General features: G+C 38.9%; 2 protein-coding genes across 2 annotated transcripts; both read right to left on the reverse strand.

Annotated features, from left to right (window-relative positions):
• Positions 1–199: 199 nt before the first annotated feature.
• Positions 200–3,309, reverse strand: LOC127451302 (caspase recruitment domain-containing protein 11-like). Its single transcript, XM_051715878.1, has 3 exons — positions 3,079–3,309; positions 2,629–2,744; positions 200–1,378 (listed from the first exon to the last, which is right to left on the reverse strand). Exons 1-3 carry the CDS (start codon positions 3,202–3,204, stop codon positions 1,171–1,173), a joined length of 450 nt encoding a protein of 149 aa, XP_051571838.1. The 5' UTR covers positions 3,205–3,309; the 3' UTR covers positions 200–1,170.
• A 136-nt stretch (positions 3,310–3,445) lies between these two features.
• On the reverse strand, positions 3,446–17,029 carry LOC127451467 (uncharacterized). The gene is made up of 13 exons (XM_051716201.1): positions 16,875–17,029; positions 12,002–12,187; positions 11,227–11,375; positions 11,010–11,141; positions 10,542–10,663; positions 7,835–8,043; positions 6,280–6,312; positions 6,125–6,165; positions 5,939–6,027; positions 5,789–5,835; positions 5,458–5,587; positions 5,192–5,348; positions 3,446–5,077 (listed from the first exon to the last, which is right to left on the reverse strand). Exons 2-13 carry the CDS (start codon positions 12,075–12,077, stop codon positions 4,649–4,651), a joined length of 1,614 nt encoding a protein of 537 aa, XP_051572161.1. The 5' UTR covers positions 12,078–12,187; positions 16,875–17,029; the 3' UTR covers positions 3,446–4,648.
• Between the last annotated feature and the right edge of the window lie 10,160 nt (positions 17,030–27,189).

A 27,189-nucleotide genomic window follows, 5' to 3' on the forward strand; every position in this document is an offset into this window, starting at 1 on the left:
AAAGCCTAAATAACTTATTTTGTTTTAACCTTTTATTTATCAGTATCTTTTTTTTGTTCAGATAAAATATATAAAAATTATCATCAAGAATACGTTTTGCAGTAATCAATGGTTTTATTAGAGAAAATAAATAAATAAATATATATATATATATATATATATATATATATATATATATATATATATATATAGTGTGTGTGTGTGTGTGTGTGTGTGTGTGTGTGTGTGTGTGTGTGTGTATGACTGATTGTGGAATTTCTTGATAATATATGTATATAATCTTGCCTGATAAGGGATGCATTTAAAAGGGCTAGAAATAGCATTTTAGCTTAGCATAATGCTAAATGTTCACATGACAGTTTACACAAGGTTTATTTCTATTTATGCAACTCCAAACTTATTTCAAAACCCCACAGAGTGTACACAACCACATCTTTCTCCTCAGTGACATCACATCCACATTTTAAACAGTGTAAAAGTGTCCTCCGTCTGCTCGTATGAATGTAACATCTTTTATGTGTGTGTGGATTTTCTCCCCTTTTTCTCCCCAATTTGGAATGCCCAATTCTCAATGCGCTCTAAGTCCTCGTGGTGGTGTAGTGACTCGCCTCAATCCGGGTGGCGGAGGACGAATCTCAGTTGCCTCCGTGTCTGAGACCGTCAATCCGCACATCTTATCATGTGGCTTGTTGAGCGTGTTACCGCGGAGATGTAGAGCGTGTGGAGGCTTCACGCTATTCTCCGCAGCATCCACGCACAACTCACCACACGCCCCACCGAGAGCGAGAACCACATTATAGCGACCACGAGGAGGTTACCCCATGTGACTCTACCCTCCCTAGCAACCGGGCCAATTTGGTTGCTTAGGAGACCTGGCTGGAGTCACTCAGCACACCCTGGATTTGAACTAGCGAACTCCAGGTGTGTTAGTCAGCGTCAATACTCGCTGAGATACCCAGACCCCCTGTGTCTGTGGTTCTTAATTGGTTTTGCTTCAGGACATATTTAACATCAGACATCAAGTGGTGACACAACACAGTACCACAGTTGTTTAGCATATAAAAAAATAAATTAAAAAAAATCACACGTTGAAATGTTGGACACTATTGGCCTAAAAATATGTTAAATTATTAACATGACATTAGCTGAATAGGCTAATTGAAAATGTTTTTAATGCTGTACGTGCTCCTGCTCCAGCCACACTACTGTCCTCTGCTGACTGATGATGGTGCTGCGGATCACCACAATCAGATCATCTGTGCAGATCCATGTGTTCGGCTCCACCATACTGAACATCAGAGGAAGAGCCTCCAACTGCAGCTCCTCCATCTGACACACCTCCATCACCTGCTCCTCCTTCTGACCCGATAACAGCTTCCTGAGAGACACCAAGACGAGATTTACAGAGAAAGACAGGATAGCGAGTTTTACTGTGTTTTGAATGTTAGAGTGATACAGTAGTGTAAACACAGAGAGAGAGAGTAAAAGGATGCAGTAATCAATGGTCTTATTGATGGAGTCGTGAGTTTGAATCCAGGGCGTGCTGAGTGACTCCAGCCAGGTCTCCTAAGCAACCAAATTGGCCTGGTTGCTAGGGAGGGTAGAGTCACATGGGGTTACCTCCTCGTGGTTGCTATAATGTGGTTCGTTCTCGGTGGGGTGTGTGGTGAGTTGTGTGTGGATGCCGCGGAGAATAGCGTGAAGCCTCCACACGCGCTACGTCTCCGTGGTAACGCGCTCAACAAGTCACATGATAAGATGCGCGGATTGACGGTCTCAGACGTGGAGGCAACTGAGATTTGTCCTCCGCCACCAGGATTGAGGCGAGTCACTACACCACCACGAGGACTTAGAGCGCATTGGGAATTGGGCATTCCAAATTGGGGAGAAAGAAAGGGGAGAACCCCCCCCCCCAAAAAAAAGTATAACTTTGGCTTCAGGTCAGGTTTGTAGTTTATGTAAAAAATTAATTATTATTATTATAAATATTTGGAAAAATAATACTATAAAAAATATATAAAAAAGTATAATGTAAAAAAATATTTATAATAATATTAATAATGTAGTATTAATATAACATAAATGCATATGTAAATTTATATATATATATATATATATATATATATATATATATATATATTGTATATATATTTCATATAATATGGGCACCATTATTTAATATGTTATTTGTTAATTTTAACATGTTTCATGCACGTTCTCACTCACATGCATGCGCGAACAGACGAGTTAGGGGCCGTTCACACCAAAAGTGTTTCTGTGTGTGTCTGCGCTGTTTTTATGTAAACATGCACTAGATGGACATCTTTGACCGTTTTGTAGTTTTTTCAGCGCATCGCACAGGACTTGCGCATTTTTTAGACTCCATATCAAGTTTTAAAGAACTTCCATTGTTAAAAAGGGAGGCTGACATGCCTTGTTAAAACTGTGTATGTTAACTGTTACTCCACTGTTATGAATGCTGCCTACGATGCTTAAATAAAATACAGAATATTGCAACACATTTACTTGCTTGGAGAAGAAATTATAACTAGAGAGAGCGATTTTGGGTTTGGGCTTTAAATATGACGGTATCATTCGGATCAGGTCAAGAAAGACAGAGATGTGCACCTGAACTTCCTGCCCTTCTTGTCTTTGGGTTTGATGTAGATGATAATGGGGTAGATGTTTTGCTTCAGGAGATTCTCCACACTGTTCAAACCCAGCTGAAGCAGACAGTGTTTATCCTGAACAAACAAACACACACAGTTAACATAACTAATAAGTTAGAGCAGATGGTGAAGTTAAAAGCAGTGATGAAGTGTCCAGCATACATCTGTTTAAAAAGCATCTCAGGAGGAACAACTCATAAAGTTTGAACAACAAAATAAAACAGCTTGAGTTTGATGTAATGACTATATGATTCTCATACTTCCATTTGTGTTACTTCATAGTTTTGTTGTCTTTACAATTATTCTAAAATGTGGAAAATAGTCATAACAAAAATAATTAGTCCAAACTTTCATAGGATACATAATTTACACAATATCTAATAAAAACAGTTTGTGTATGTGTGTTTACCTGGTTAATAACCTCTTGTATACTGTGTAGCTTGATGCCCATTGGTTGATCTGATGAGTCTAAGAGGAAAACACTTTTACCCTGACGGACACAACCTTCCAATGGCTCTGCACACAAAATATCCATATCAAATCATAGAAAGAGGTATAAGAACTCAATAAACACATAAAATGGGGGTCTGGGTATCTCAGCGAGTACTGACGCTGACTATCACCCCTGGAGTCATGAGTTTGAATCCAGGGTGTGCTGAGTGACTCCAGTCAGGTCTCCTAAGCAACCAAATTGGCCCGGTTGCTAGGGAGGGTAGAGTCACATGGGGTAACCTCCTCGTGGTCATGATTAGTGGTTCTCGCTGTCAATGGGGCGTGTGGTGAGTTGTGTGTGGATCATGGAGAGTAGCATGAGCCTCCACATGCTGTGAGTCTCCGCGGTGTCATGCACAACGAGTCACAACGACCACCGGATGCTTACTGGACATATGGACCAACTGAACCAGACTGAAGGGAATCAGCTGCTCCTCATGACCTTAAAACACACACATACTATTAGTGTTAACTCTGAGGTCTTCAGATATTACTTTCTGATAGGTTGAATGTAGAAGTGGGCTTACGGTTACTGAGTGCGTAGATCACCAGACTGGACAAACAGATTGCGCGATAGTTTGAAGCGACGGCTTTAATCAGCCGAACAAGCTCAGAATATTTCTTACAGAACTACACATACACAACAAACAACTCAATGACTTTTACTAAAGAGACAGGTCTCAATATACTGTAATTAATTTGTAATATTGTCACCTTCTTCCTATATTGATTCTGTTCTAGTGTCATTGTTCGCAGTCTCACTAACAACAGCTGCTGAGCCCTGATTGACACAGATATTTTGTTGCAAAGTGTGACTTAAGTAAACCAATACTTTCAGGAGTCCCTGGAAATATACCTGAGTGTGTGTTTATGTATTGTGTGTGTACATGTTGTAATTTGTGTGTATTTTAGTGTGTTCATATTTTGTGTGAACTAAAGGCCAACCGATAGTGGATTTTGCCGATACCGATAACTAAAGTGGAGGAAAAGGGTGATAACTGATAAATCAGTTGATAGCTTTAAAAAAACGATTTATTGAATGTGTTAAAAATGCTCTTAGTCTTTCCTAACTGTGACGGGGCAGACAAAGAGACTACAAGAGTCCAAATTTATAGTTCCAAAAGCAACTATCGGCACCGATTTATCGGCAAAAACAATAAATCGGTCGAACTCAAGTGTGCACCTGATGTAATTTGTGTGTATTTTGATAATATGTGTATTTTAGTGTGTTTATGTTTCGTGTGTACTAGAGGTTGACCGATATTGGATTTTGCAGATACCGATAACCAGATGTTAGAAGAAAGCTAATAACCGATTAATTGGCCGATAGCTTTTAAAAATTGTTTTAATATGTTTCAAATTTTTCTTAGTCTTTCCTAACTGTGATGAGGCGGCACAGACAAAGAGGCTACAAGAGTCCAGATTAATAGTTCCAAAAGCAACTATCGGTACCGATTTATCTGCAAAAACGCTAAATCTGTCAACCTCTAGAGTGTACCTGTTGTAATTAGGCACCGCTCCGGTCTCCAGTGGTGTAGCTGTATGTTTGTCCATGCGGACACAGCGCCACTGATATTTGCCGTTATATGTTGTGTCGGTGACATGAAGCACATCGTCACACTGAACTCTAAATATGGTGGGTCGCCATGGGAACAGAGGTCAAGGTTCACACGCACACAGAACGAATCAGCACCAGTGAAGGATAAAGACAACAGTTCATCCAGTAAAGCAGAATAAGCTGACAGAGACAATAATATAATATAATATAATATAACATTAGGCCAGTAAAGTGTGTTTACCTTCCTGGTTGTGTGTGTGTATGAGTGAGTCTGGTTCAGTCCACCACTGCAGAGAGAGAGAAATGAGCCACTTCTGCTGTACACTGACTGACCGTCCCCGAACATCACCTGATCCAACTGACACATACATGAATATACATGAACACTCTGAACTGTGTGTAAACAGAACGAGATTAAAGAGGAGTGACACCGGATTAAACTGCAATGTGAACAGTGTAAAACTCTCTCGACCTCCAGTAACTCACTCCCCTCTCTCAGACCGCACTGCTCCACATGTGAGCCCACCCTCACTGACTGCACAAACATGCCCGTCCTATTGCCAGCAACGATAGTGATGTCATCAGCGAGGCTGATGCTTTTGGGTGAGGAAGAGACTACTGGAGACAGCCTGAGAAATGGAGAGAATGAGATGAGATAATATTAGAAATGGGAAAATGTGGTTTGGACTCACAGCTGAAGTGTTTCCAATAGATTCAGAACAGATAAAGAGCTCATACACCAGTGATGATGAAGATGATGATGACGATGGTTTGGGGTCATGGAGAGTCAGGGTCATGTTGAGGTCAGTAGAAAAGAGTTGAGACAGCAGAGAACTCCATGAACTCAACAGACACAAATCTGAATCCTCTACAACACACACACAAACATATTGACATTTACTAACACAATAATCAAAACAGACAGACAGAGAGATGGAATGAGAGACAGACAGGTAGAGAGACATTTAGACAGAGCATTGAGAAACAAGGACAAAAAGGGAAATCAGGAAATGGACAAACAGACAAAGATTCACAGACAGGCAGAGAGACAGACAGTTGTATCACACACCAGTGTTTGTCTCGTTCTCATCACTTCCCCAAGAGTTCAGATCAAACCTGCAAACACACATCACCAGAAACACATCAGTTTATCACTGATTAGTGAATCAGTCACACACACACAATTTAACAAAATACAGTCATGATGACCATGTCTTACTCTATGTTTACTCTGCGGTTAATGGAGTTCACACAGGGAGGAAATGGAAATGATAACAGTCTGCTGATATCGTTCTCTATGTTACACTCCTAAACACACACACACAACAAAATATATATATAGTGATGTGTGAAAGACAGTCTTACTGTGGTTAATTTGTAAATGATTTAATGCAATAAAACGTACCAGTGTGAGCAGATTTTCCTCTGAAGGTAAGCAGTATAAATCTGTGATAAAAACACAACAGATTAATAATGAAATCAACCATCACAGCACTGAACTATATAGATCACACACACACACACACACACACACATAAACACACACACTCACACACTCACCTTCAGACTGTTCACTGATTTTAACTGTAGAGACTGTAGAAACAATAATAAATTCAGAAAACAAATACACACACATAAGAACTGTGTGTGTGTATGTGTGTGTGTGTGTGTGTGTGTGTGTGTGTGTGTGTGTGTGTGTGTTGTAAATCTGACCTTCCACTGTGTTTGGCGTGTGTGTGTGGACTGGGGCTCAAATCAGCACAACAGCATGGCCCAAAACACTGATCCTCACTGAACAGAGACACGTGAGACTACACACATAAACAGTCATTATGTAGTACAGTATGATACAGAATAGTATAGTACAGCGTAGTATTAGTATAGTGCAGTAAAGTACAATATACGTAGTATAGTGGGTAAGTATAGAATAGTATTGCATAGTATTGTAGAGCATAGTATAATACAGTATAGTACTAGAATAGTGTGAAATACAATAGAATATAGAACAGTATAGTTTAACATAGCATCATATAGAAGTTTAGTACATTATAGTGTAGTGTAGAACAGTTTAGTATTATAATAATGTACATTAGTACTAATATAGTGTATTACAGCACAGAATAGTACTGATTAGTATTAGTGTAGTGTATAATAGTACAGTATAGCATAGTATAGTACAGCATAGCATTGTATAGTGTAGTATAGCATAGTAAAGAATAGTACAGTACAGCATAGTATAGTAGTACAATATAGTATTAGTATTGTATAATATAGTACAGTACAGTATAGTTTTAGTTTAGTGTAGTATAGTACAGCATAGTATAGTATAAGTATAGCATAGTATAGTACAATGTAGTATAGTATAAGTGTAGTATAGTGTGGTATACTATTAAATAGTATAGTATAACATAGCATCATGTAACAGTATAGTGTAGTATAGAACATTATAGTATAGTGCATTATAATATAACAGTATTGCATAGTATAAGCACAGTACAGTATTACAGTTTTTCTGGATTGCTTAAACACATTTCTTGAAATTATTCCTCCTTTTCTCGAAACTCTAAACACAAATCCATAACTTCTCACCCAATTCCCCAAACTTCCTATTTTCAGGTCAAAATGAAGCTCTCCACTCAAAACCATTTAATCTTGCTGAAAAACAAAACTTTGCATGACATGACACACAAGCCCTCAAAAACACACACACTACAACATAGTCTTACACACTGGTGGGATAAATTCAAAACAATGCTACAAAAACCGGTAATAAGTTATGTTGCTTGTGGTTCTCCCCCTCAAAAACCTTTTCACATGATGAACACAAAAGACACAACAGAAGTATACATTTGCACATGTTTTATTCCTTAATGTACTGTACAGTACAATACACCAAACAACAACAAAATATTCTGCCCCATCATCCCGTCTTTGGTCTGGGACAGGCCAGAGAATCTAGTCAACATCACAGGCTATATTGGCCCTTGTCAGGCAGCGGGGGTAAAATCCTCTTGCATGCCCGATCCACCCCTGGCACGCATCAACTGAAATGTCTAGGCAGGCTTCTTCCATGGCCTAGAGGAGGTGAACACGGATGTGAGGTTCTCGGTCATACACTTTCCACCACCATGCCGAAAAAACTCCTCTATTGGGTTATAAAAGGAAGAGTATGCAGGCAGAAAGATGTTGGAAAACCTCGGGTTATTGGTAAACCATTCACGAACCAGAGCAGCGCGATGGAAGCTGACGTTATCCCAAACGACAATGTAGCGAGGCTGCTCTGGTTGTGCTGGCTCCCTCTGGTCAAGCTGGAACACACACTCTCTTAGACCATCAAGGAAACCAAGGAGGAGCATAGTGTTATAGGGTCCAAGAATGGCACGGCGGTGGAGTACCCCTCGTTGGCTGATGGACATGCACATAGTGACGTTCCCTCCTTGCTGGCCAGGGACATTCACAATAGCCTGTTGGCCAATTATGTTCCTCCTCCTCCTCCTCCTCTCCCTACTCCTACTCCACCTCCTCCTCCACCTCCTTCTCCTCCTCTCCCTACTCCTCCTCTTCCTCTTCCTTCACCTCCTCCTCCTCTCCCTACTCCTCCTCTTCCTCTTCCTTCACCTCCTCCTCCTCCTCTCCCTACTCCTCCTCTTCCTCTTCCTTCACCTCTTCCTCCACTCCCTACTGCTCTTCCTCCTCCTCCTCCTCTCCGGTGTCCTCGACCTCTTCCTTCACATCTCTCTGGATCCATTGTTCAAAACTGAATGAACTGACTCAGGACCTTTTATCTGTCTATTGAAGGTTCTGATTGGTGTGTGATCAATTTTGACTCTCAGTGTTTCCACCTGGGTAATTATGTGCTAACTGAGCTCAAGCTGTGCTGACTTGAGTGAACAATACTGAATGCTAGTGCTTTCTAAATGACCACATGGTGTAAAGGTTTGTGTGTAGAGTTTTGCAGTGACAGTTCAACAAATCTGACTCATGTGTCAAAACAGGGGAATAGTGTTTATAGTTTAGGGAAATGGGTGTGCTTTTTGATAAATGGAGTTATGGTTTTGAAATGTTAGTTCAAAAGCCTGATTATAGTGTTTAAGCAATCGAGAAAAACTGTAATATAGTGTATTATAATATAGAATAGTACAAAATAGCATAGTATAGTATTCATATAGTGTAGTATAGTACAGAATAGTCCAGTATTACATAGTATAGTACAGTGTAGTACAGAACAGTACATCATAGTATAGTATTAGTATTGTATAAAATAGTACAGTATATTATAGTATAGTGTAGTCTAGCACAGAATGGTTTAGTACAGTATAGTGTAGCATAGCATAGCATAGCATAGAACAGTATAGTATAGTACAGTAGGCTATAAGAGGAGTTTAGTGTTGTACAATTTGAGAAATGCAACAAAACTAGATCGCTTTTAACACTGCAAGTGTAAAACATTCACCCTTAGGGTAGACAGTGTTAAAGTCATTTGCAGGTGCAGTGTGCAGTGTGCAGTGTGTAATGTGAAGGTTTAGTGTGCAGTGTGCAATGTGTAGTGTGCAGGTGTAGTGTGCAAGTGTAGTGTGCAGTGTGTAATGTGCAGTGTGCAGGTGTAGTGTGCAACGTATAGTGTGCAGGTGTAGTGTGTAGTGTGCAAGTGTAGTGTGCAGGTGTGTAATGTGCAGTGTGCAGGTGTAGTGTGCAGCGTATAGTGTGCAGGTGTAGTGTGTAGTGTGCAAGTGTAGTGTGCAGGTGCAGAGTGTAGTGTGCAAGTGTAGTGTGCAGGTGTAGTGTGTAGTGTGCAAGTGTAGTGTGCAGGTGTAGTGTGCAGCTTATAGTGTGCAGGTGTAGTGTGCAGCTTATAGTGTGCAGGTGTAGTGTGCAGTGTGTAGTGTGTAAGTGTAGTGTGCAGTGTGCAGCGTATAGTGTGCAGGTGTAGTGTGTAGTGTGCAAGTGTAGTGTGCAGGTGCAGTGTGTAGTGTGTAAGTGTAGTGTGCAGTGTGTAGTGTGCAGCGTATAGTGTGTAGTGTGCAAGTGTAGTGTGCAGGTGTAGTGTGCAGCGTATAGTGTGCAGGTGTAGCGTGCAAGTGTAGTGTGCAGGTGTAGTGTAGTGTGCAAGTGTAGTGTGCAGTGTGTAGTGTGTAAGTGTATTGTGCAGTGTGCAGTGTGTAGTGTGTAAGTGTAGTGTGCAGGTGTAGTGTGTAGTGTGCAAGTGTAGTGTGCAGTGTGTAGTGTGTAAGTGTAGTGTGCAGTGTGTAGTGTGTAAGTGTAGTGTGCAGGTGTAGTGTGTAGTGTGCAAGTGTAGTGTGCAGGTGCAGTGTGTAGTGTGCAGTGCTGTGGACTCACACAGTGCATGCAGGGGGCGCTCTGCTCTCTCTTCTCTTGGTCTCTCTCTCTCTGCAGCTGCTCTAGATTGCTCTGCAGCTCTGCAATTCATTTGCGCAGATGGTTTTTATCCAGGAGACAGTCAGAAAACTCCAACTGCTGGCTGTCATGACTGCGCAAAGCCTTAAACACAGAAAAAGAGTGTACATTGGCGTGTGTCTGTTAGTATGTGTCCATGTGAGTGATTACTGTAATTTGGGGTGCTGAAACTGTGTCAAATCCGAGGTGGGTATTCGTATTTTTTTAATAATTCATGTAATATTACAACTCTCTGTCTGTGGATGTATTTTAGATTAAATTCTATTTACTGGTTTCACTGACTGCAACTCTTACTTTAAAAAGAATCATAAAATTGTCATTTCCTTTAGAGGTTAGGTTAGTGTATCGTTTAGTTTTTATGAAGTGTTTATTTGTCATTTTTAATTAGCTTTATTTATGTGTGTTACCTGGTCTCTCTCTCGAGCTCCATGATCTGGTTGAAGTACGACATACTCCTCCTCTGTTCAGTCTCCCAGTTCAGCTGTAGAGTCCTGACCTTCAGATTCAACTGTTCACACTGACATGACAGCTACACACACATTTGTAGTGATATTTTAAACATTGATTTTTACTCCACATACACATTGGTCATTGCGGTTACATTTCATTACTGTGTGATATATATTTTTAATACATTTCATCAATATATAATACCAATGCTTATTGTCTTAGTACATACTTACATTTTCCTAAATCACAAGATTACATGTTGAAAAGTTGTACAGTTGTAAAGAAGGTGTACATTAAACCTTGGTATTCAGCTGTACAATTTTGTAGGGTTGGTCATTCTAGAAATTCTTTCTTAAATTCACTCATAATTTTGTCTTTAGATGGATCAAGATAATCCATCATTTTCAAAAAGTAATATGCAGTACGTAGTATATAGTGTGTAGTATGCAGCGATACCTTCTCTCTTTGCGCCTCTGAGCTCTCCATCTCCCCCTGCAGTCTGGCGATGGTGCTGCACAACTCATGCCGCTGTTCTGCTGCAGAATGTCTAAAAGAGCCTGCACACACACATTAAAAACATACATTAAATGTGAGCAAACACACTCCTGTAGTGTGCTTTACAGAGTCTCGTATGTTTCTCACCTTATTTTCACACATGCGCTCTCTTGTTTTCACAGTGAGTGGTGTTGAGTCCTCCTGTGCTGTGGGGGCGCTGTCACACACCTCAAGGCTCAGGGGGCGGAGCAATCTCTTTGCTCCACCTCTCGTATTCTCTTCCTGAGCTGCTCCCTCTGACAATGACATCACATGGACACGCCCACCATGAGACCAGTGACTCACCAACTGATTTTCACTGTATCTGACAAACGGAAGTCATTCATTTCCAATGGAGAGTCACACGGTGGCTGCGTCGAGTTCCGAGCTTTTGCGACATTTTCTGATGCAGTTTGAGCTGCAGATGCATTGAAAAATTTCAACTTGTGTGACTAGACCATATGCGATGGGATGTATTTAAAATGATGAGAATACTGCAAGAACGTTTTTTGTTTGATAAACTTCATTTATTTTAACTATATTTCAACGTTTTAAAACATACAGTCCTATGTGAATGTCGCAGACAGTGAAAAGGCGGCTTTAGCCTCATTTCCATAATCGTTCAAATGGAAGTGTTTTGCGTATTTACGTTTTTGTATCCGTTACCTCAGCGAGCAATTTTATAGCACCTTTCTAAAAACTCAGAAAGTAAGTAAATGAAAGTAAGTCAAACAACGGCTCAAGGCACAATGAGAGCAAAACGCAAACTAACAAAACTAGAGCATGCAATAACAAACAAAAGAGCAAGGGCATATGAATGGATTTAGAAACCAGAGCAGCACAAATAGTGCAGAGTAGTCACTGTATATATTTCTATAATCACCTCTCCAGTTGTATCCTGTCCTGTCGTAGCTCTTGTGCTTTACGTTCAGCTTGACTGCGTTCCTCTTCGGCCACATGACAGCACTGAGAGAAACGCCGCTCACACAAACGACTGCAGCGCAACTGCTCGTGCAACTTATGCACCTCGACGAGAAGAAACTGCATCAACCCTCGGGACCCTCCTCATCTGCATACATACACACACACACACATTACAATAAAACCATGAAAATAACATATCATCATTAAAAATTACTGCTGAATAAAGGTAGGCAGATATATCGGTTTTACCGATTAATCTGTGCCGATAGTTATTTTTATTCCTCTCTGTTCCTCTGTGGCCGGATTTTACCGCTATAATGCCTTGGCTTTACTGTATAAAGTATATTTATTGTACATTAGTATATAGTGTATATATAGATAAAGTGTTGATTTAAAAGGAAAGTGAGGGCTTGAAAAGAAAGCACATAAATGGTGTCACCAACTTCAAAACTTTTGAATAATAATAAAAAACGAATCTTGCGAAATATATATGAAATCCTTAATTGGCAAATATACAGTATAGGCTATAACAAGCTTAATTTGGTAAATACTTAAATATAGAGCACTGCAACTGGGCTGAGTCTCCATCATTTCAAAATATGAGTCCTGAAATAAGTAATTACTGGATATTTTGGGCTTGTTTATTATTAAAAGTCAATCGTTAAAAATCACGTTAAGCTCCAATTTGTTTTTATTTATTTTTTTGTGTGTGGATTTTCTCCCTTTTTCTCCCCAATTTGGAATGCCCAATTCCCAATGCGCTCTAAGTCCTCGTGGTGGCGTAGTGACTCGCCTCAATCCGGGTGGCGGAGGACGAATCTCAGTTGCCTCCATGTCTGAGACCGTCAATCCGCGCATCTTATCACGTGGATTGTTGAGCGCATTACCACGGAGATGTAGCGTGTGTGGAGACTTCACGCGCACAACTCACCACGCGCCCCACTGAGAGCGAGAACCACATTATAGCGACCACGAGGAGGTTACCCCATGTGACTCTACCCTCCCTAGCAACCGGGCCAATTTGGTTGCTTAGGAGACCTGGCTGAAGTCACTCAGCATGCCCTGGATTCAAACTCGCGACTCCAGGGGTGGTAGCCAGCGTCAGTACTCGCTGAGATACCCAGACCCCAAGAGACATACTTTAATACTTCACTTAACTGCTGCCGCTTGTACTCATATTGATGACGTAATCAGACCGCAGTTCAGACCAAAATAATATGATGTGAACAGAGACCAGCGCGGGCAGTGGAAGGGGGAGAAAACAAACTCAGGTTTGGTCCAAGCAATCGAAACAAGTGTGAAAGCACCCTTAAAGTCAACTTTAAGACTTTTTAAAACCTGTTATATATATAAATACAATTAAAATTGGATGTCCATACCACAAAAAACCCTCACAAACTCAAAATAAATAATGTTTCAGATTATTTGACATAAACAGGCTGTGGCACATATTCAACACAGCCTTAACACAGTAATACAGGGTATTTCCATGTTTAAAATCCTCTACCAATTAGAGATCAACCGATATTGGATTGTGTTTTGAAAGAAAGGCAAAACTGTTTTTATCTGCTGATAGTTTTTTTAAACTGATATATATAGCCTATATTGATTGTAAAACATTTTCAGTCTCTGACTGAAACATGAGCCCAAATTGAATCAAATCCCAGATGTGACTTTGAATTATAAACAAGCCAGATGAGAGAAATAAAATACCCACTCTTGCAATCATCAACAACATATTACAATATAAACATCTTAAAGCAAACATTTGTCAACAGTAGATCATTAGCGATCGCTTGTGATAAATGTGCGGTACTCACTAATTATGAACCGCTCTGGAACCGCTGGAAACACAGTATCACGAGCTCTCCGTCTGCTTGAAGAATGTGCAACAGTGCCGCATCTTCACTTTGTAGCATTCAGCGCACACATTTATTTCATTAAATCGTAGCACTTTGAAGTTGAATAATAATCGCATAAGGCCATATTGCGATTCCTGTCTTTCAGTTCCCAAATTTAAGACTAATTATGACCTTTAATTGTAGAAAACTGAATTTAACTGACCTGTGGGAAACCTGAGATCTTGTCATTATATTAATCGATATCAAGATCGTTCAAATCAAGACTGCGATGAATCTAAAAAATGTATAGTATTTTTTGGCCCCCCCAGCCCAAGAAAGTGTGTGTAACAAATAGAGCTGGACCAAAATATTGATTTTCCAATTCACAAGTTCACTAGTTCATATAGTCCTGTAAATATACCCCAATGAAGAATCAAATCGTATTGAAATATGAATCGAATTGCGAGCTTCTAATCAGTTCGGGAAATCTGTGTCGATACCCAGCCCTAGTAACAAGATGGTATGCAAGAATTGGGACATATTACCACTTCATAAAACATAGTGGATTTTACCAGTACCAATAACTAAGGCTGATAACTGATTAATCGGCCGATAGTTTTTTTAAAATCGATTTATAGAATGTTACAAAACTACAAGAGGCCACAAGAGTCCAAAAATGAACAAGATGCAGTTTATTGTGCAACCAAAATCCCAATAAGAACAAGAAGCAAAAAAAAAAAACTTCAAGATGTTTTCTTCTTTTGTATCTTTGTTGTATTTGATTTGTTCTAATTTCTATTGATTGTCATTTGTTTCTTTGTTCTTTATTACTGACTTGAGTAATTACTTAAGAGCTTGAAACAGTGTTTACTCAAGTTAGGTTTTTATTATGGTATTGAGAACTGTCAACTTCTTTTATTGTTTGCCAGACGGACATTATAACTGAAATATACCCAAATTAATCAGAATTAAAACAAAATCATAAGTGAATTGACAGCTTGTTAATCGTAAACTAATCAAACGGGGAAATCTGTATCGATACCCAGCTGTACAAGTTTTCCCATTACCAGTGAAGTACAGATACTAGTATGTAGAAGTACGTAAATAAGGGCTTGGGTATCTCAGCGAGTATTGACGCTGATTATCACACCTGGAGTCGTGAGTTCGAATCCAGGGCGTGCTGAGTGACTCCAGCCAGGACTCCTAAGCAACCAAATTGGCCCGGTTGCTAGGGAGGGTAGAGTCACATGGGGTAACCTCCTCGTGGTCACGATTAGTGGTTCTCGCTCTCAATGGGGCGTGTGGTAAGTTGTGTGTGGATCGTGGAGAGTAGCATGAGCCTCCACATGCTGTGAGTCTCCACGGTGTCATGCACAACGAGTCACGTGATAAGATGCACGGATTGACGGTTTCAGAAGCGGAGGCGACTGATACTTGTCCTCCGCCACCCGGATTGAGGTGAGTAACCGCGCCACCACGAGGACCTACTAAGTAGTGGGAATTGGGCATTCCAAATTGGGAGAAAAGGGGATAAAAATAAATAAAAAAAATGCAAGATGCCAGTGTTGGGCAAGCCACCCGCCAAAAAAGAAATCCACTACAAATTACAAACTACTTCTCTAAAATTATAATTACATTACTTTAGTGATTACTTCATCGAAAGAGTAATCCCATTACTAATTACTTTTAAGTTACTTCCTAAAACGTTTTTTCCGCCCAACAAATTCAAAATAATGTCTATTTTCTTGTTCATTGTCGCACACTTTCAGCTGTCACAGAAACGCAAACGATGAATTCACATTTGAATTGTAATACACATAAATACATTTGTTTTTAGAAATATTTGTAACCCAAGTAATGTACTTAAAAGTAATTACTTTCACTGAAAGTCATAAACTGTAATCTGATTACATGAATTTAAAATGTAATGTTACGCAACTACATTTTGTGCTTAAAAGTAATTAGATTACAGTAACTAATAACTTTGTAATCTTATTGCACCCAAAACTCTCACTGATTACAACTGAATGAATCCGAGCGTCAACATCACATTAATATCAACTGATCTAAAAATAATTGTAATATGTCTTATTTTTCCATAAATAATCAAAACATCCTTAAAACTAGATGAATTTACTTGAGAGTCAAAATTACACAAGACTAAGGCTTTACTTAATTAGTGAGGTTTATGCTTAAAACAAGTCAAAACTATTTGCTATTTTGAGAAAAATAAAAGTAATTCAAAGGGGAAACAAGTTTTTTTTTCTCTTGTGCCAAATAGTTTTTTTTATAAGACAATTATTTTTTGCAGAGCAGTGCTGCATGAGGCACAGATGTAAATGTGCAAATTCACTCTATAGGGGGCAAAAGATGAACTCATAAAATCTCAGAGGAGGACAGACCGCTGCTGTCTCACTACAGAAGAACGCACACGGCACCGTCACGATCCCGCTAGAAACGAGATGATAAACACCAGACTGAGATAGACTGTTGAAGATCTTTGATCATGTCTGAAAAATCGTTTATTTGTATCTTGGCCAGCTGATTTCTGCAACACATCTAGAGGAAAGATCAGGAGAGTTGGAGTTCTCAGTTATGATTCATACAATTATAAACATAGTTTATGTGATGACACTCCAGTAATCCCATTAGAGAAATAAAAATAAACCCAAATGGGTCAATTGTTGATATACAGTCATCCAATTCTCTCAAGAGCAAATGATCGGAGCTCCACACTAACACACATCACAGTAACACAAACAAATGAGAGGCTATACACGAACATACAGATGTGCTCAAATTTGTTGGTACCCCACCACAAAAAATAAATAAATACGAAGAATGCAATTTTCTCTGAAATAACTTGAAACCGAAACCAAGTAATTGGCATCCACCAAATCAGACTTTGCTTTTGATTTTTTTATTCAACATAATATTGTAAATAATAAAACAAATGAAAATGGCATGGACAAAAATGATGGGACCGCTAACCTGATATTTTGTTGCACAACCTTTAGAGGCAATCACTGCAATCAAATGTTTTCTGTGAGACTTCTGCACCTGTTAACAGGTAGATTGGCCCACTCTTCCTGAGCAAACTGCTCCAGCTGTCTCAGGTTTGATGGGTGCCTTCTCCAGACTGCAAGTTTCAGCTCTTTCCATAGATGTTCGATAGGATTCAGATCAGGACTCATAGAAGGCCACTTCAGAATAGTCCAATGTTTTGTTCTTATCCATAGCTCTGTGTTTTGGGTCATTATCCTGTTGGAGGATCCATGACCTGCGACTGAGACAGAGCTTTCTGACACTGGGCAGGACGTTTCGCTCCAGAATGCCTTGATATTCTTGAGATTTCATTGTGCCCTGCACAGATTCAAGGCACATAACTGAGCCTCCATGTTTCACTGTAGGTATGGTGTTCATTTCTTTTTCATCTGCGAACACTGAGCTGGTGTGACTCGCCAAAAAGCTCCAGTTTTGACTCATCTGTCCAAAGGACATTCTCCCAGAAGGAATGTGGCTTGTCAATATGCATTTTAGCAAATTCCAGTCTAGCTTTGTTTCTCTTTCAAAAGTGGAGTCCTCCTGGGTCTCCTTCCATGGAGCCCAATTTCACTCAAAAAGCGACGGATGGTGCGATCAGAAACTGACGTACCTTCACCTTGGAGTTCAGCTTGTATCTCTTTGGCAGTTATCCTTGGTTCTTTTTCTATCCTTCTGTTCAATCTGGGGTCGATTTTCCTCTTGCGGTCGCGCCCAGGAACGTTGGCTACAGTTCCATGGACCTTAAACTTCTTAATAATATTTGCAACTGTTGTCACAAGAACATCAAGCTGCTTGGAGATGGTCTTGTAGCCTTGATCTCCTCAGACAACTCTCTCCTTAGCTTTCTCTGGTCCATGTTCAGTGTGGGGCACACAATGATACCAAACAGTGACTAATTTTCTCCATTTAAATAGGCTGAATGACTGATGACAAGATTGGAGACATGTGTGATACTAATTAAAGAAACTAATCACTTTAATATATCACTATAATCCAATTATTTATTATCTTTTCTAAGGGGTACCAACAAATGTGTCCAGGCCATTTTAGAATATCTTTGTAGAATAAGCAATAATAGAACACACAAACAACAGACTACACTACACTAACATGAACACAACTCACTTAAACACAAAACTACATTAACACAAACACTACACTAACATGAACACAACTCACTTAAACACAAAACTACATTAACACAAACACTACAACAACACACTTAAACACAAAACTACATTAACACAAACACTACACTAACATGAACACAACTCACTTAAACACAAAACTACATTAACACAAACACTACACTAACATGAACACAACTCACTTAAACACAAAACTACATTAACACAAACACTACACTAACATGAACACAACTCACTTAAACACAAAACTACATTAACACAAACACTACACTAACATGAACACAACTCACTTAAACACAAAACTACATTAACACAAACACTACACTAACATGAACACAACTCACTTAAACACAAAACTACAATAACACAAACACTACACTAACATGAACACAACAACAACACACTTAAACACAAAACTACAATAACACAAACACTACACTAACATGAACACAACTCACTTAAACACAAAACTACAATAACACAAACACTACACTAACATGAACACAACACACTTAAACACAAAACTACAATAACACAAACACTACAACAACACACTTAAACACAAAACTACATTAACACAAACACTACACTAACATGAACACAACACACTTAAACACAAAACTACAATAACACAAACACTACAACAACACACTTAAACACAAAACTACATTAACACAAACACTACACTAACATGAACACAACTCACTTAAACACAAAACTACATTAACACAAACACTACACTAACATGAACACAACTCACTTAAACACAAAACTACATTAACACAAACACTACACTAACATGAACACAACTCACTTAAACACAAAACTACATTAACACAAACACTACACTAACATGAACACAACTCACTTAAACACAAAACTACATTAACACAAACACTACACTAACATGAACACAACTCACTTAAACACAAAACTACAATAACACAAACACTACACTAACATGAACACAACAACAACACACTTAAACACAAAACTACAATAACACAAACACTACACTAACATGAACACAACTCACTTAAACACAAAACTACAATAACACAAACACTACACTAACATGAACACAACACACTTAAACACAAAACTACAATAACACAAACACTACAACAACACACTTAAACACAAAACTACATTAACACAAACACTACACTAACATGAACACAACACACTTAAACACAAAACTACAATAACACAAACACTACAACAACACACTTAAACACAAAACTACATTAACACAAACACTACACTAACATGAACACAACTCACTTAAACACAAAACTACAATAACACAAACACTACACTAACATGAACACAACTCACTTAAACACAAAACTACAATAACACAAACACTACACTAACATGAACACAACTCACTTAAACACAAAACTACAATAACACAAACACTACACTAACATGAACACAACACACTTAAACACAAAACTACATTAACACAAACACTACACTAACATGAACACAACTCACTTAAACACAAAACTACAATAACACAAACACTACACTAACATGAACACAACTCACTTAAACACAAAACTACAATAACACAAACACTACACTAACATGAACACAACTCACTTAAACACAAAACTACAATAACACAAACACTACAATAACACAAACACTACACTAACATGAACACAACTCACTTAAACACAAACTACATTAACACAAACACTACACTAACATGAACACTACAACAACACACTTAAACACAAAACTACAATAACACAAACACTACACTAACATGAACACAACACACTTAAATACAAAACTACAATAACACAAACACAAACACTACACTAACATGAACACAACAACAACACACTTAAACACAAAACTACAATAACACAAACACTACACTAACATGAACACTACAACAACACACTTAAACAGAAAACTACAATAACACAAACACTACAGTAACATGAACACAACAACAACACACTTAAACACAAAACTACAATAACACAAACACTACATTAACATGAACACTACAACAACACACTTAAACAGAAAACTACAATAACACAAACACTACAGTATCATGAACACAACAACAACACACTTAAACACAAAACTACAATAACACAAACACTACACTAACATGAACACTACAACAACACACTTAAACAGAAAACTACAATAACACAAACACTACAGTAACATGAACACAACAACAACACACTTAAACACAAAACTACAATAACACAAACACTACACTAACATGAACACAACACACTTAAATACAAAACTACAATAACACAAACACAAACACTACACTAACATGAACACTACAACAACACACTTAAACACAAAACTACAATAACACAAACACTACACTAACATGAACACTACAACAACACACTTAAACACAAAACTACAATAACACAAACACTACAGTAACATGAACACAACAACAACACACTTAAACACAAAACTACAATAACACAAACACTACACTAACATGAACACTACAACAACACACTTAAACAGAAAACTACAATAACACAAACACTACACTAACATGAACACTACAACAACACACTTAAACACAAAACTACAATAACACAAACACTACACTAACATGAACACAACAACAACACACTTAAACACAAAACTACAATAACACAAACACTACACTAACATGAACACTACAACAACACACTTAAACACAAAACTACAATAACACAAACACTACACTAACATGAACACAACAACAACACACTTAAACACAAAACTACAATAACACAAACACTACACTAACATGAACACTACAACAACACACTTAAACACAAAACTACAATAACACAAACACTACACTAACATGAACACTACAACAACACACTTAAACACAAAACTACAATAACACAAACACTACACTAACATGAACACTACAACAACACACTTAAACACAAAACTACAATAACACAAACACTACACTAACATGAACACAACAACAACACACTTAAACACAAAACTACAATAACACAAACACTACACTAACATGAACACTACAACAACACACTTAAACACAAAACTACAATAACACAAACACTACACTAACATGAACACTACAACAACACACTTAAACACAAAACTACAATAACACAAACACTACACTAACATGAACACAACAACAACACACTTAAACACAAAACTACAATAACACAAACACTACACTAACATGAACACAACAACAACACACTTAAACACAAAACTACAATAACACAAACACTACACTAACATGAACACTACAAGAACACACTTAAACACAAAACTACAATAACACAAACACTACACTAACATGAACACTACAACAACACACTTAAACACAAAACTACAATAACACAAACACTACACTAACATGAACACTACAAGAACACACTTAAACACAAAACTACATTAACACAAACACTACACTAACATGAACACAACAACAACACACTTAAACACAAAACTACAATAACACAAACACTACACTAACACAAACACAACAACAAAACACTTAAACACAAAACTACAATAACACAAACACTACACTAACATGAACACAACACACTTAAACACAAAACTACAATAACACAAACACTACACTAACATGAACACAACACACTTAAACACAAAACTACAATAACACAAACACTACACTAACATGAACACAACAACAACACACTTAAACACAAAACTACAATAACACAAACACTACACTAACACAAACACTACACTAACATGAACACAACTCACTTAAACACGAAACTACAATAACACAAACACTACACTAACATGAACACAACTCACTTAAACACGAAACTACAATAACACTAACACAAACACAACAACAACACAAAACACACTAATAATAAATTACATTATGCAAAGTGTGAAAATATGATTTAATCGTGTGTATTTTGGATACATCAAATGTTCCCTATGAAATTAATCTTAGCAAGAAAAATACGTTGATCATTTTATTTAAAAAGGTTAAAAATGTCAGTGTCATTTCCAGCATAAAATTCTGTTAAACACAATCCAGAACACATAAATGTCCTGTGATGCATGAACACAAGATCATGTAGATTTACACTCTACAATATCAGGAAGATAAGACCCTTCCTCTCTGAACATGCCACACAACTTCTTGTTGAGTCACTTGTCAACACTAGATTGGACTACTGTAACACTCTCATTGCAGGCCTCCCTGCATGCGCGATTAGACCCCTGCAAATGATCCAGAATGCAGCAGCACGTCTGGTCTTTAATGAACCAAAGAGAGTACATGTTACACCACTCCTTGTCTCTCTTCACTGGCTGCCGGTTGATGCACGTATCAGATTCAAGGCTCTGATGCTGCATACAGAACGGTCACTGGGTCTGCTCCAGCATACCTAAAATCATTTCTGCAGAGCTACATTACCACCAGAAGCCTGCGGTCGGCTAAGGAACGTCGCCCAACAAAAAAATCTTTTCCATGAGCACTTAACCAGTCTCTAAAAAAAATTAAAACAATTCTTGTTGCACTTTAATCTGTCTTGAATACTATTCTGATGCTAGTGAAACTTTGTAATACGGCACTTTTCGTACCGCTGTCTCCTTAAGATGATTCGCTTATAATGTATTCCTCTTTTGTAAGTCGCTTTGGATAAAAGCATCTGCCAAATGAATAAATGTAAATGAACACACACAGTTGCACATTGTTAGTACACAAATTACATCAGCTAGTGTGAGTGTGAAAACGGATTTAACAAGAGTTCACTTTCTAGACCACAGTGAAAAAAGTGTCAGAAGTTGACGAAACACTCAACAGCATGAGGGTGAGTAAACGATGACAGAATTGTCATTTTTGTGTGAACTATCCCTTAAAAATGTATAACTTCATGTTCTGTGAAGTTGTTGTGTTGCTGAAACTGTACAGTGTTTACTTCACTGTCTCTCTCTCATGTATTGATAATATTCTTTCTCACTGATTGTGTCTGATATAAAACGGACTGAATCTCAATGACACAAACTATAACACTCACAACAGATTGATCAAACATCTGCATCAGTTTCATGTCTGGTAGTTTTCCATCTGTTTGTTTCTCTCTGTCTGTCTGTCAATAGTCTCTCTGTGTAGCAGCACAACACTGAACACTTGCCCAGAGGCAAAAACACAAAGAAAGACAGACAGAAAAAGAGCGACAGCAGTTCCAGCGATGGAGGAATGTGACATGAACTCCATCAAACACTTCTGTCTGTCTGATCCACACATATAATCACAGCTTTGTCCTGAAGAACAAGACGCCTTTATGACTTTTCTTTCTTTTTTTGGAGAGAGAGAACACATATTTAACTGCTGTTGTGCCACTAATTGAGTTTAATCGTCTACATTTCGTTCATTATGTGGGCCGACGAGGATCAAACATCTAACCAATGAGAGAGTTTAGGAAAGAAAGATCTTTAATAAGATCCCTTTTAATATTTCAATGGTTTCTCTCTATAATGTCTCAGACTGTGCTAAAATTTGCCCAGAGCCGAATTAAGGGGCCGTTCACACTGAACACGTTCTTGCGTTTTAAAAACCAATACGTAGCCCAATGCATATAACATAATGCACGTGTCGTGAGACACACATTCAAAAGTGGAAGTTTGTTTTCACCTGACTTGCCGTCTAAGAAATGCAGTTCTCCTTCACAAGACATACAAAAAAAAGACAAATGCAAATGCAAATACACATTCATTGTGAATGACCCCCTATGATTTTTAAAGGAACAGTTCACCCCAAAATGAAAATTTTCTCATCATTTACTCACCCTCATGTCATCCCAGATGTGTATGACTTTTTTCTTCTGCAGAACACGAATGAAGATTTTTAGAAGAATATTTCATCTCTGTAGGTCCATACAATGCAAGTGAATGGTGACCAGAACTTTGAAGCTCCAAAAAGCACATAAAGGCAGCACAAACGTAATCCAGTGGATAAATCCATGTCTTCAGAAGCGATCCAGTTGACTAAGCAACTAAAATATACCTCCTTTTTCACTGTATCATCTTGTCATTGCAGTCTCTACGCACGATCGTGATTTCAAGCTCGATTACACTAGAGCACTAGATGGTGCTTTAGGAAGTGTAATCAAGCTTGAAATCATGATCGCCAAGGAGACTGTTGATGTTAAGGTGTACAGTGATAAAGGAGTTACATTTTGGTCTGTTCTCCCCTAAAACCAGCTGGACTGTGGCCTGGGTATCTCAGCGAGAATTGAGGCTAACTACCACACCTGGAGTCGCAAGTTTGAATCCAGGGCATGCTGAGTGACTCCAGCCAGGTCTCCTAAGCAACCAAATTGGCCCGGTTGCTAGGGTGGGTAGTCACGTTGGGTTAACCTCCTCGTGGTTGCTATAACTCACGCATGCTGAGTTGTGCATGGATGACACGGAGAATAGCATGAAGCCTCCACACGCGCTACGTTTCCACGGTAATGCGCTCAACAAGTCACGTGATAAGATGCACGGACTGACGGTCTCAGACACGGAGGCAACTGAGATTCGTCCTCCGCGACCCGGATTGAGGTGAGTCACTACGCCACCACGAGGACTTAGAGCGTATTGGGAATTGGGCATTCCATTTACTGGAGTTTACTTCATTTAGTTCCAAACTCCATCAACTCTCCGTGGAATCCAAAAGGAGACATTTAGCTGAATGTCCCTGCTGCTTCAAACTCAGAAGTCAGAGATCTCAATGAGAATATGATCTGAGCTATACTACATTCATTTGATAGCTCTATACTCTCACTTTACACTAACAACTGACTCATTTGTGTCTGAGACAAAGCTGAAACCTCCATTGAAACTCCTGAGAGCAATATTTTTCTCCTGGCGGGCTGCATCAGGTGATCATGTCTGAACATGAGCTGTAAACTTCTGAAGAATCCTTTCCCAACATGTTAAATCAACTCTCTGATTTCAGTTATCTATCATACTGTTACTACACTGTTGTCTACAAATGATTCAGCCATAATTACAAGCATAATTATGCATATCTGCAGGTGTTCAGTGTGGGATTATGATACTATGAGAATTTATGGCATTATAATAAGAGTTCGATCATATCTCAGACATCTGAAGGAAAGCTGTACATCTTCTTCAGTAACTGTGAGGAGATTGAAGCTCTCCACTGGTTTGTTATTGTAAGATGAACAGTAACGTAAGTATTTACTGTGGCCTCTTTTAAATTATGTGCTGCCTGGAAAAATGAAACCAAGGAGACGCGTTCAGGAAGCCACGGAATTCTGCTCATTTACATTGAGATCTGCTCAAACTGTGAGCTTCATTCCGCAGTGACTGATTCCTCAAAAAACATCTGAATTTCCTCTCGCTGTCCTGAGCTGTTTTTCTGACCGCTATGGTTGTCTTGACACCAGCCACAGTCAAACTGAGGAATAACATGTCCTGGAGACACAGAAGTTGTTTCTTGACGAGCATCATATTGCACAGGAAACAGAATAACAGTTTCCTGAATGTGTTTGCAACCGTATGTTCAGTCCTATACAAATATTCCCGAATCCAGTCTCAGATGTACAGAATCAGAGGAAGCATGGGAGAAATCACAATATTCAAACACGCAAAGTGCTGTTTCACACAACAGATTGGAAGCGAGAGAAGGTGCTGCATCATCCATGTCTATAAAACCCAAAAAACACAATGTCATCATGACTTCATAAGACTTCTTCCACCTCTTTACTCTCTCTATCAGTCTGACGTCATGTTACTGGATGAATGAGTGGGGAAATCATTAAACCTGTGCAAATGTTTATTTTCATGCCTGAAAATGATGTACACACTCAGATATACTCACACACATGTGTCATGCATTTGCAAGCCCAGACAGAATCTGCAGATTTCCACAGAATTGCCACATCTGTCATTCATAAAAGATCTACCCATTTCCCATCCCTTGTATGTTTGTTTATCACATATTTTGGCTAATGCTTCCATGTTTCCACTACTGGGCCAAACGAGGGCGTGCTAGTGTGTGCCAGAGCCAGTTGTGTTCCTACTTTCACTTCCGGGGCATCATCGTGCCTCCTCTGGGTTTTCTCTGGGCCAACGGTCAATGACCTTTGGCCCGCCGATTACCCTTGAGCCAAACAAGGCCAACTGGGGATTGAGGTGGGTTCAATGTCAAAGGTGGAGTTTCGCCAAACTTCCCAGGATATGTATCTAGTGCACAAAGGGAATTGTTTTTTTTAATCCGTTAAAATGCACAATGGACAAAGTGGTGCCCAAAGAAATTACTTTCCATGGTTCGGTGAACTTTCATAGACGGTGTGCTGGGACATCATCCCACTGTTAGTGGAGAGACCACTCGGGACATCATGGCAGTTGCATTCAGTGAGTTGTCAACACTAATTTTTCTTTTTTCTGTTTACATTCTATATAAACTTGATATTCTTGATAACTAGATAAAATGATATACCTCAGCTTGAGTTTCCATCTTGCTTGTGAAATGGGCGAGGTGTGTGACGTTGGCACCGCAATGGCATATTAAAGGTGGGTTTTTGGGCAACGCTGTGGAGTTACTGGACCGATCGTGGGAACGCTGATCAATTTTGGTCTAGTGGCTCGAGGCTATTGGCCCCAGCTGGCCAGTTGATAGCCCTGGCTCGCACTGGCCCGATAGTGGAAAAGTGGCTAATAAAGCCCAAAGTATACTTCACCTGTCCGCGTTCCACGACGGTCCGAGCACAGTCTATGTGATGTATTTTTCGTCATCAGGAGTGTCTGCGGACATCTGCGCACAGTGTCCACGTGCAGCCAGATTTTTCTGTGCGGGCGGACTGTGCGCGGACAAACAAGTTTGACTGTTGGGACAGAAGAGTCCACTAGGTGGCAATACGCACAGTTGGGTTGTACTGTCAAGCAGTTTTCGAAGAACATATATATTCGAAGAACAGTTTTCGAAGAACATGAAAACATTCTCCATCGTTTTGTTGTTCTTGCTTCCTCTAATGGCGGATCCTCCGTTTTTTTCTTCTTCTTTTTTTTGGATTCTCTCCCCTTTTCTCCCCAATTTTGCATGCCCAATTCCCAATGCGTACTAAGTC

The sequence above is a fragment of the Myxocyprinus asiaticus genome, chromosome 14 (assembly GCF_019703515.2).
Source record: "Myxocyprinus asiaticus isolate MX2 ecotype Aquarium Trade chromosome 14, UBuf_Myxa_2, whole genome shotgun sequence".
NCBI lineage: Eukaryota > Metazoa > Chordata > Actinopteri > Cypriniformes > Catostomidae > Myxocyprinus > Myxocyprinus asiaticus.

What these genes read in the sequence shown, in the direction of transcription:
- LOC127451467 (XM_051716201.1), bottom strand. Translation starts at nt 12,077, where the DNA reads ATGTGGCCGAAGAGGAACGCAGTCAAGCTGAACGTAAAGCACAAGAGC. An exon ending in GAGCTCGAGAGAGAGACCAG is followed by an intron (nt 8,044 to 10,541) that starts GTAACACACATA and finishes TGATGGTCTAAG; the next exon opens with AGAGTGTGTGTTCCAGCTTG. An exon ending in AACCGCAGAGTAAACATAGA is followed by an intron (nt 5,836 to 5,938) that starts GTAAGACATGGT and finishes GTGTGTTTGCAG; the next exon opens with GTTTGATCTGAACTCTTGGG.
- LOC127451302 (XM_051715878.1), bottom strand. Translation starts at nt 3,204, where the DNA reads ATGGATATTTTGTGTGCAGAGCCATTGGAAGGTTGTGTCCGTCAGGGT. An exon ending in TACAAGAGGTTATTAACCAG is followed by an intron (nt 2,745 to 3,078) that starts GTAAACACACAT and finishes TTGTTTGTTCAG; the next exon opens with GATAAACACTGTCTGCTTCA. An exon ending in AAGAAGGGCAGGAAGTTCAG is followed by an intron (nt 1,379 to 2,628) that starts GTGCACATCTCT and finishes GGTGTCTCTCAG; the next exon opens with GAAGCTGTTATCGGGTCAGA.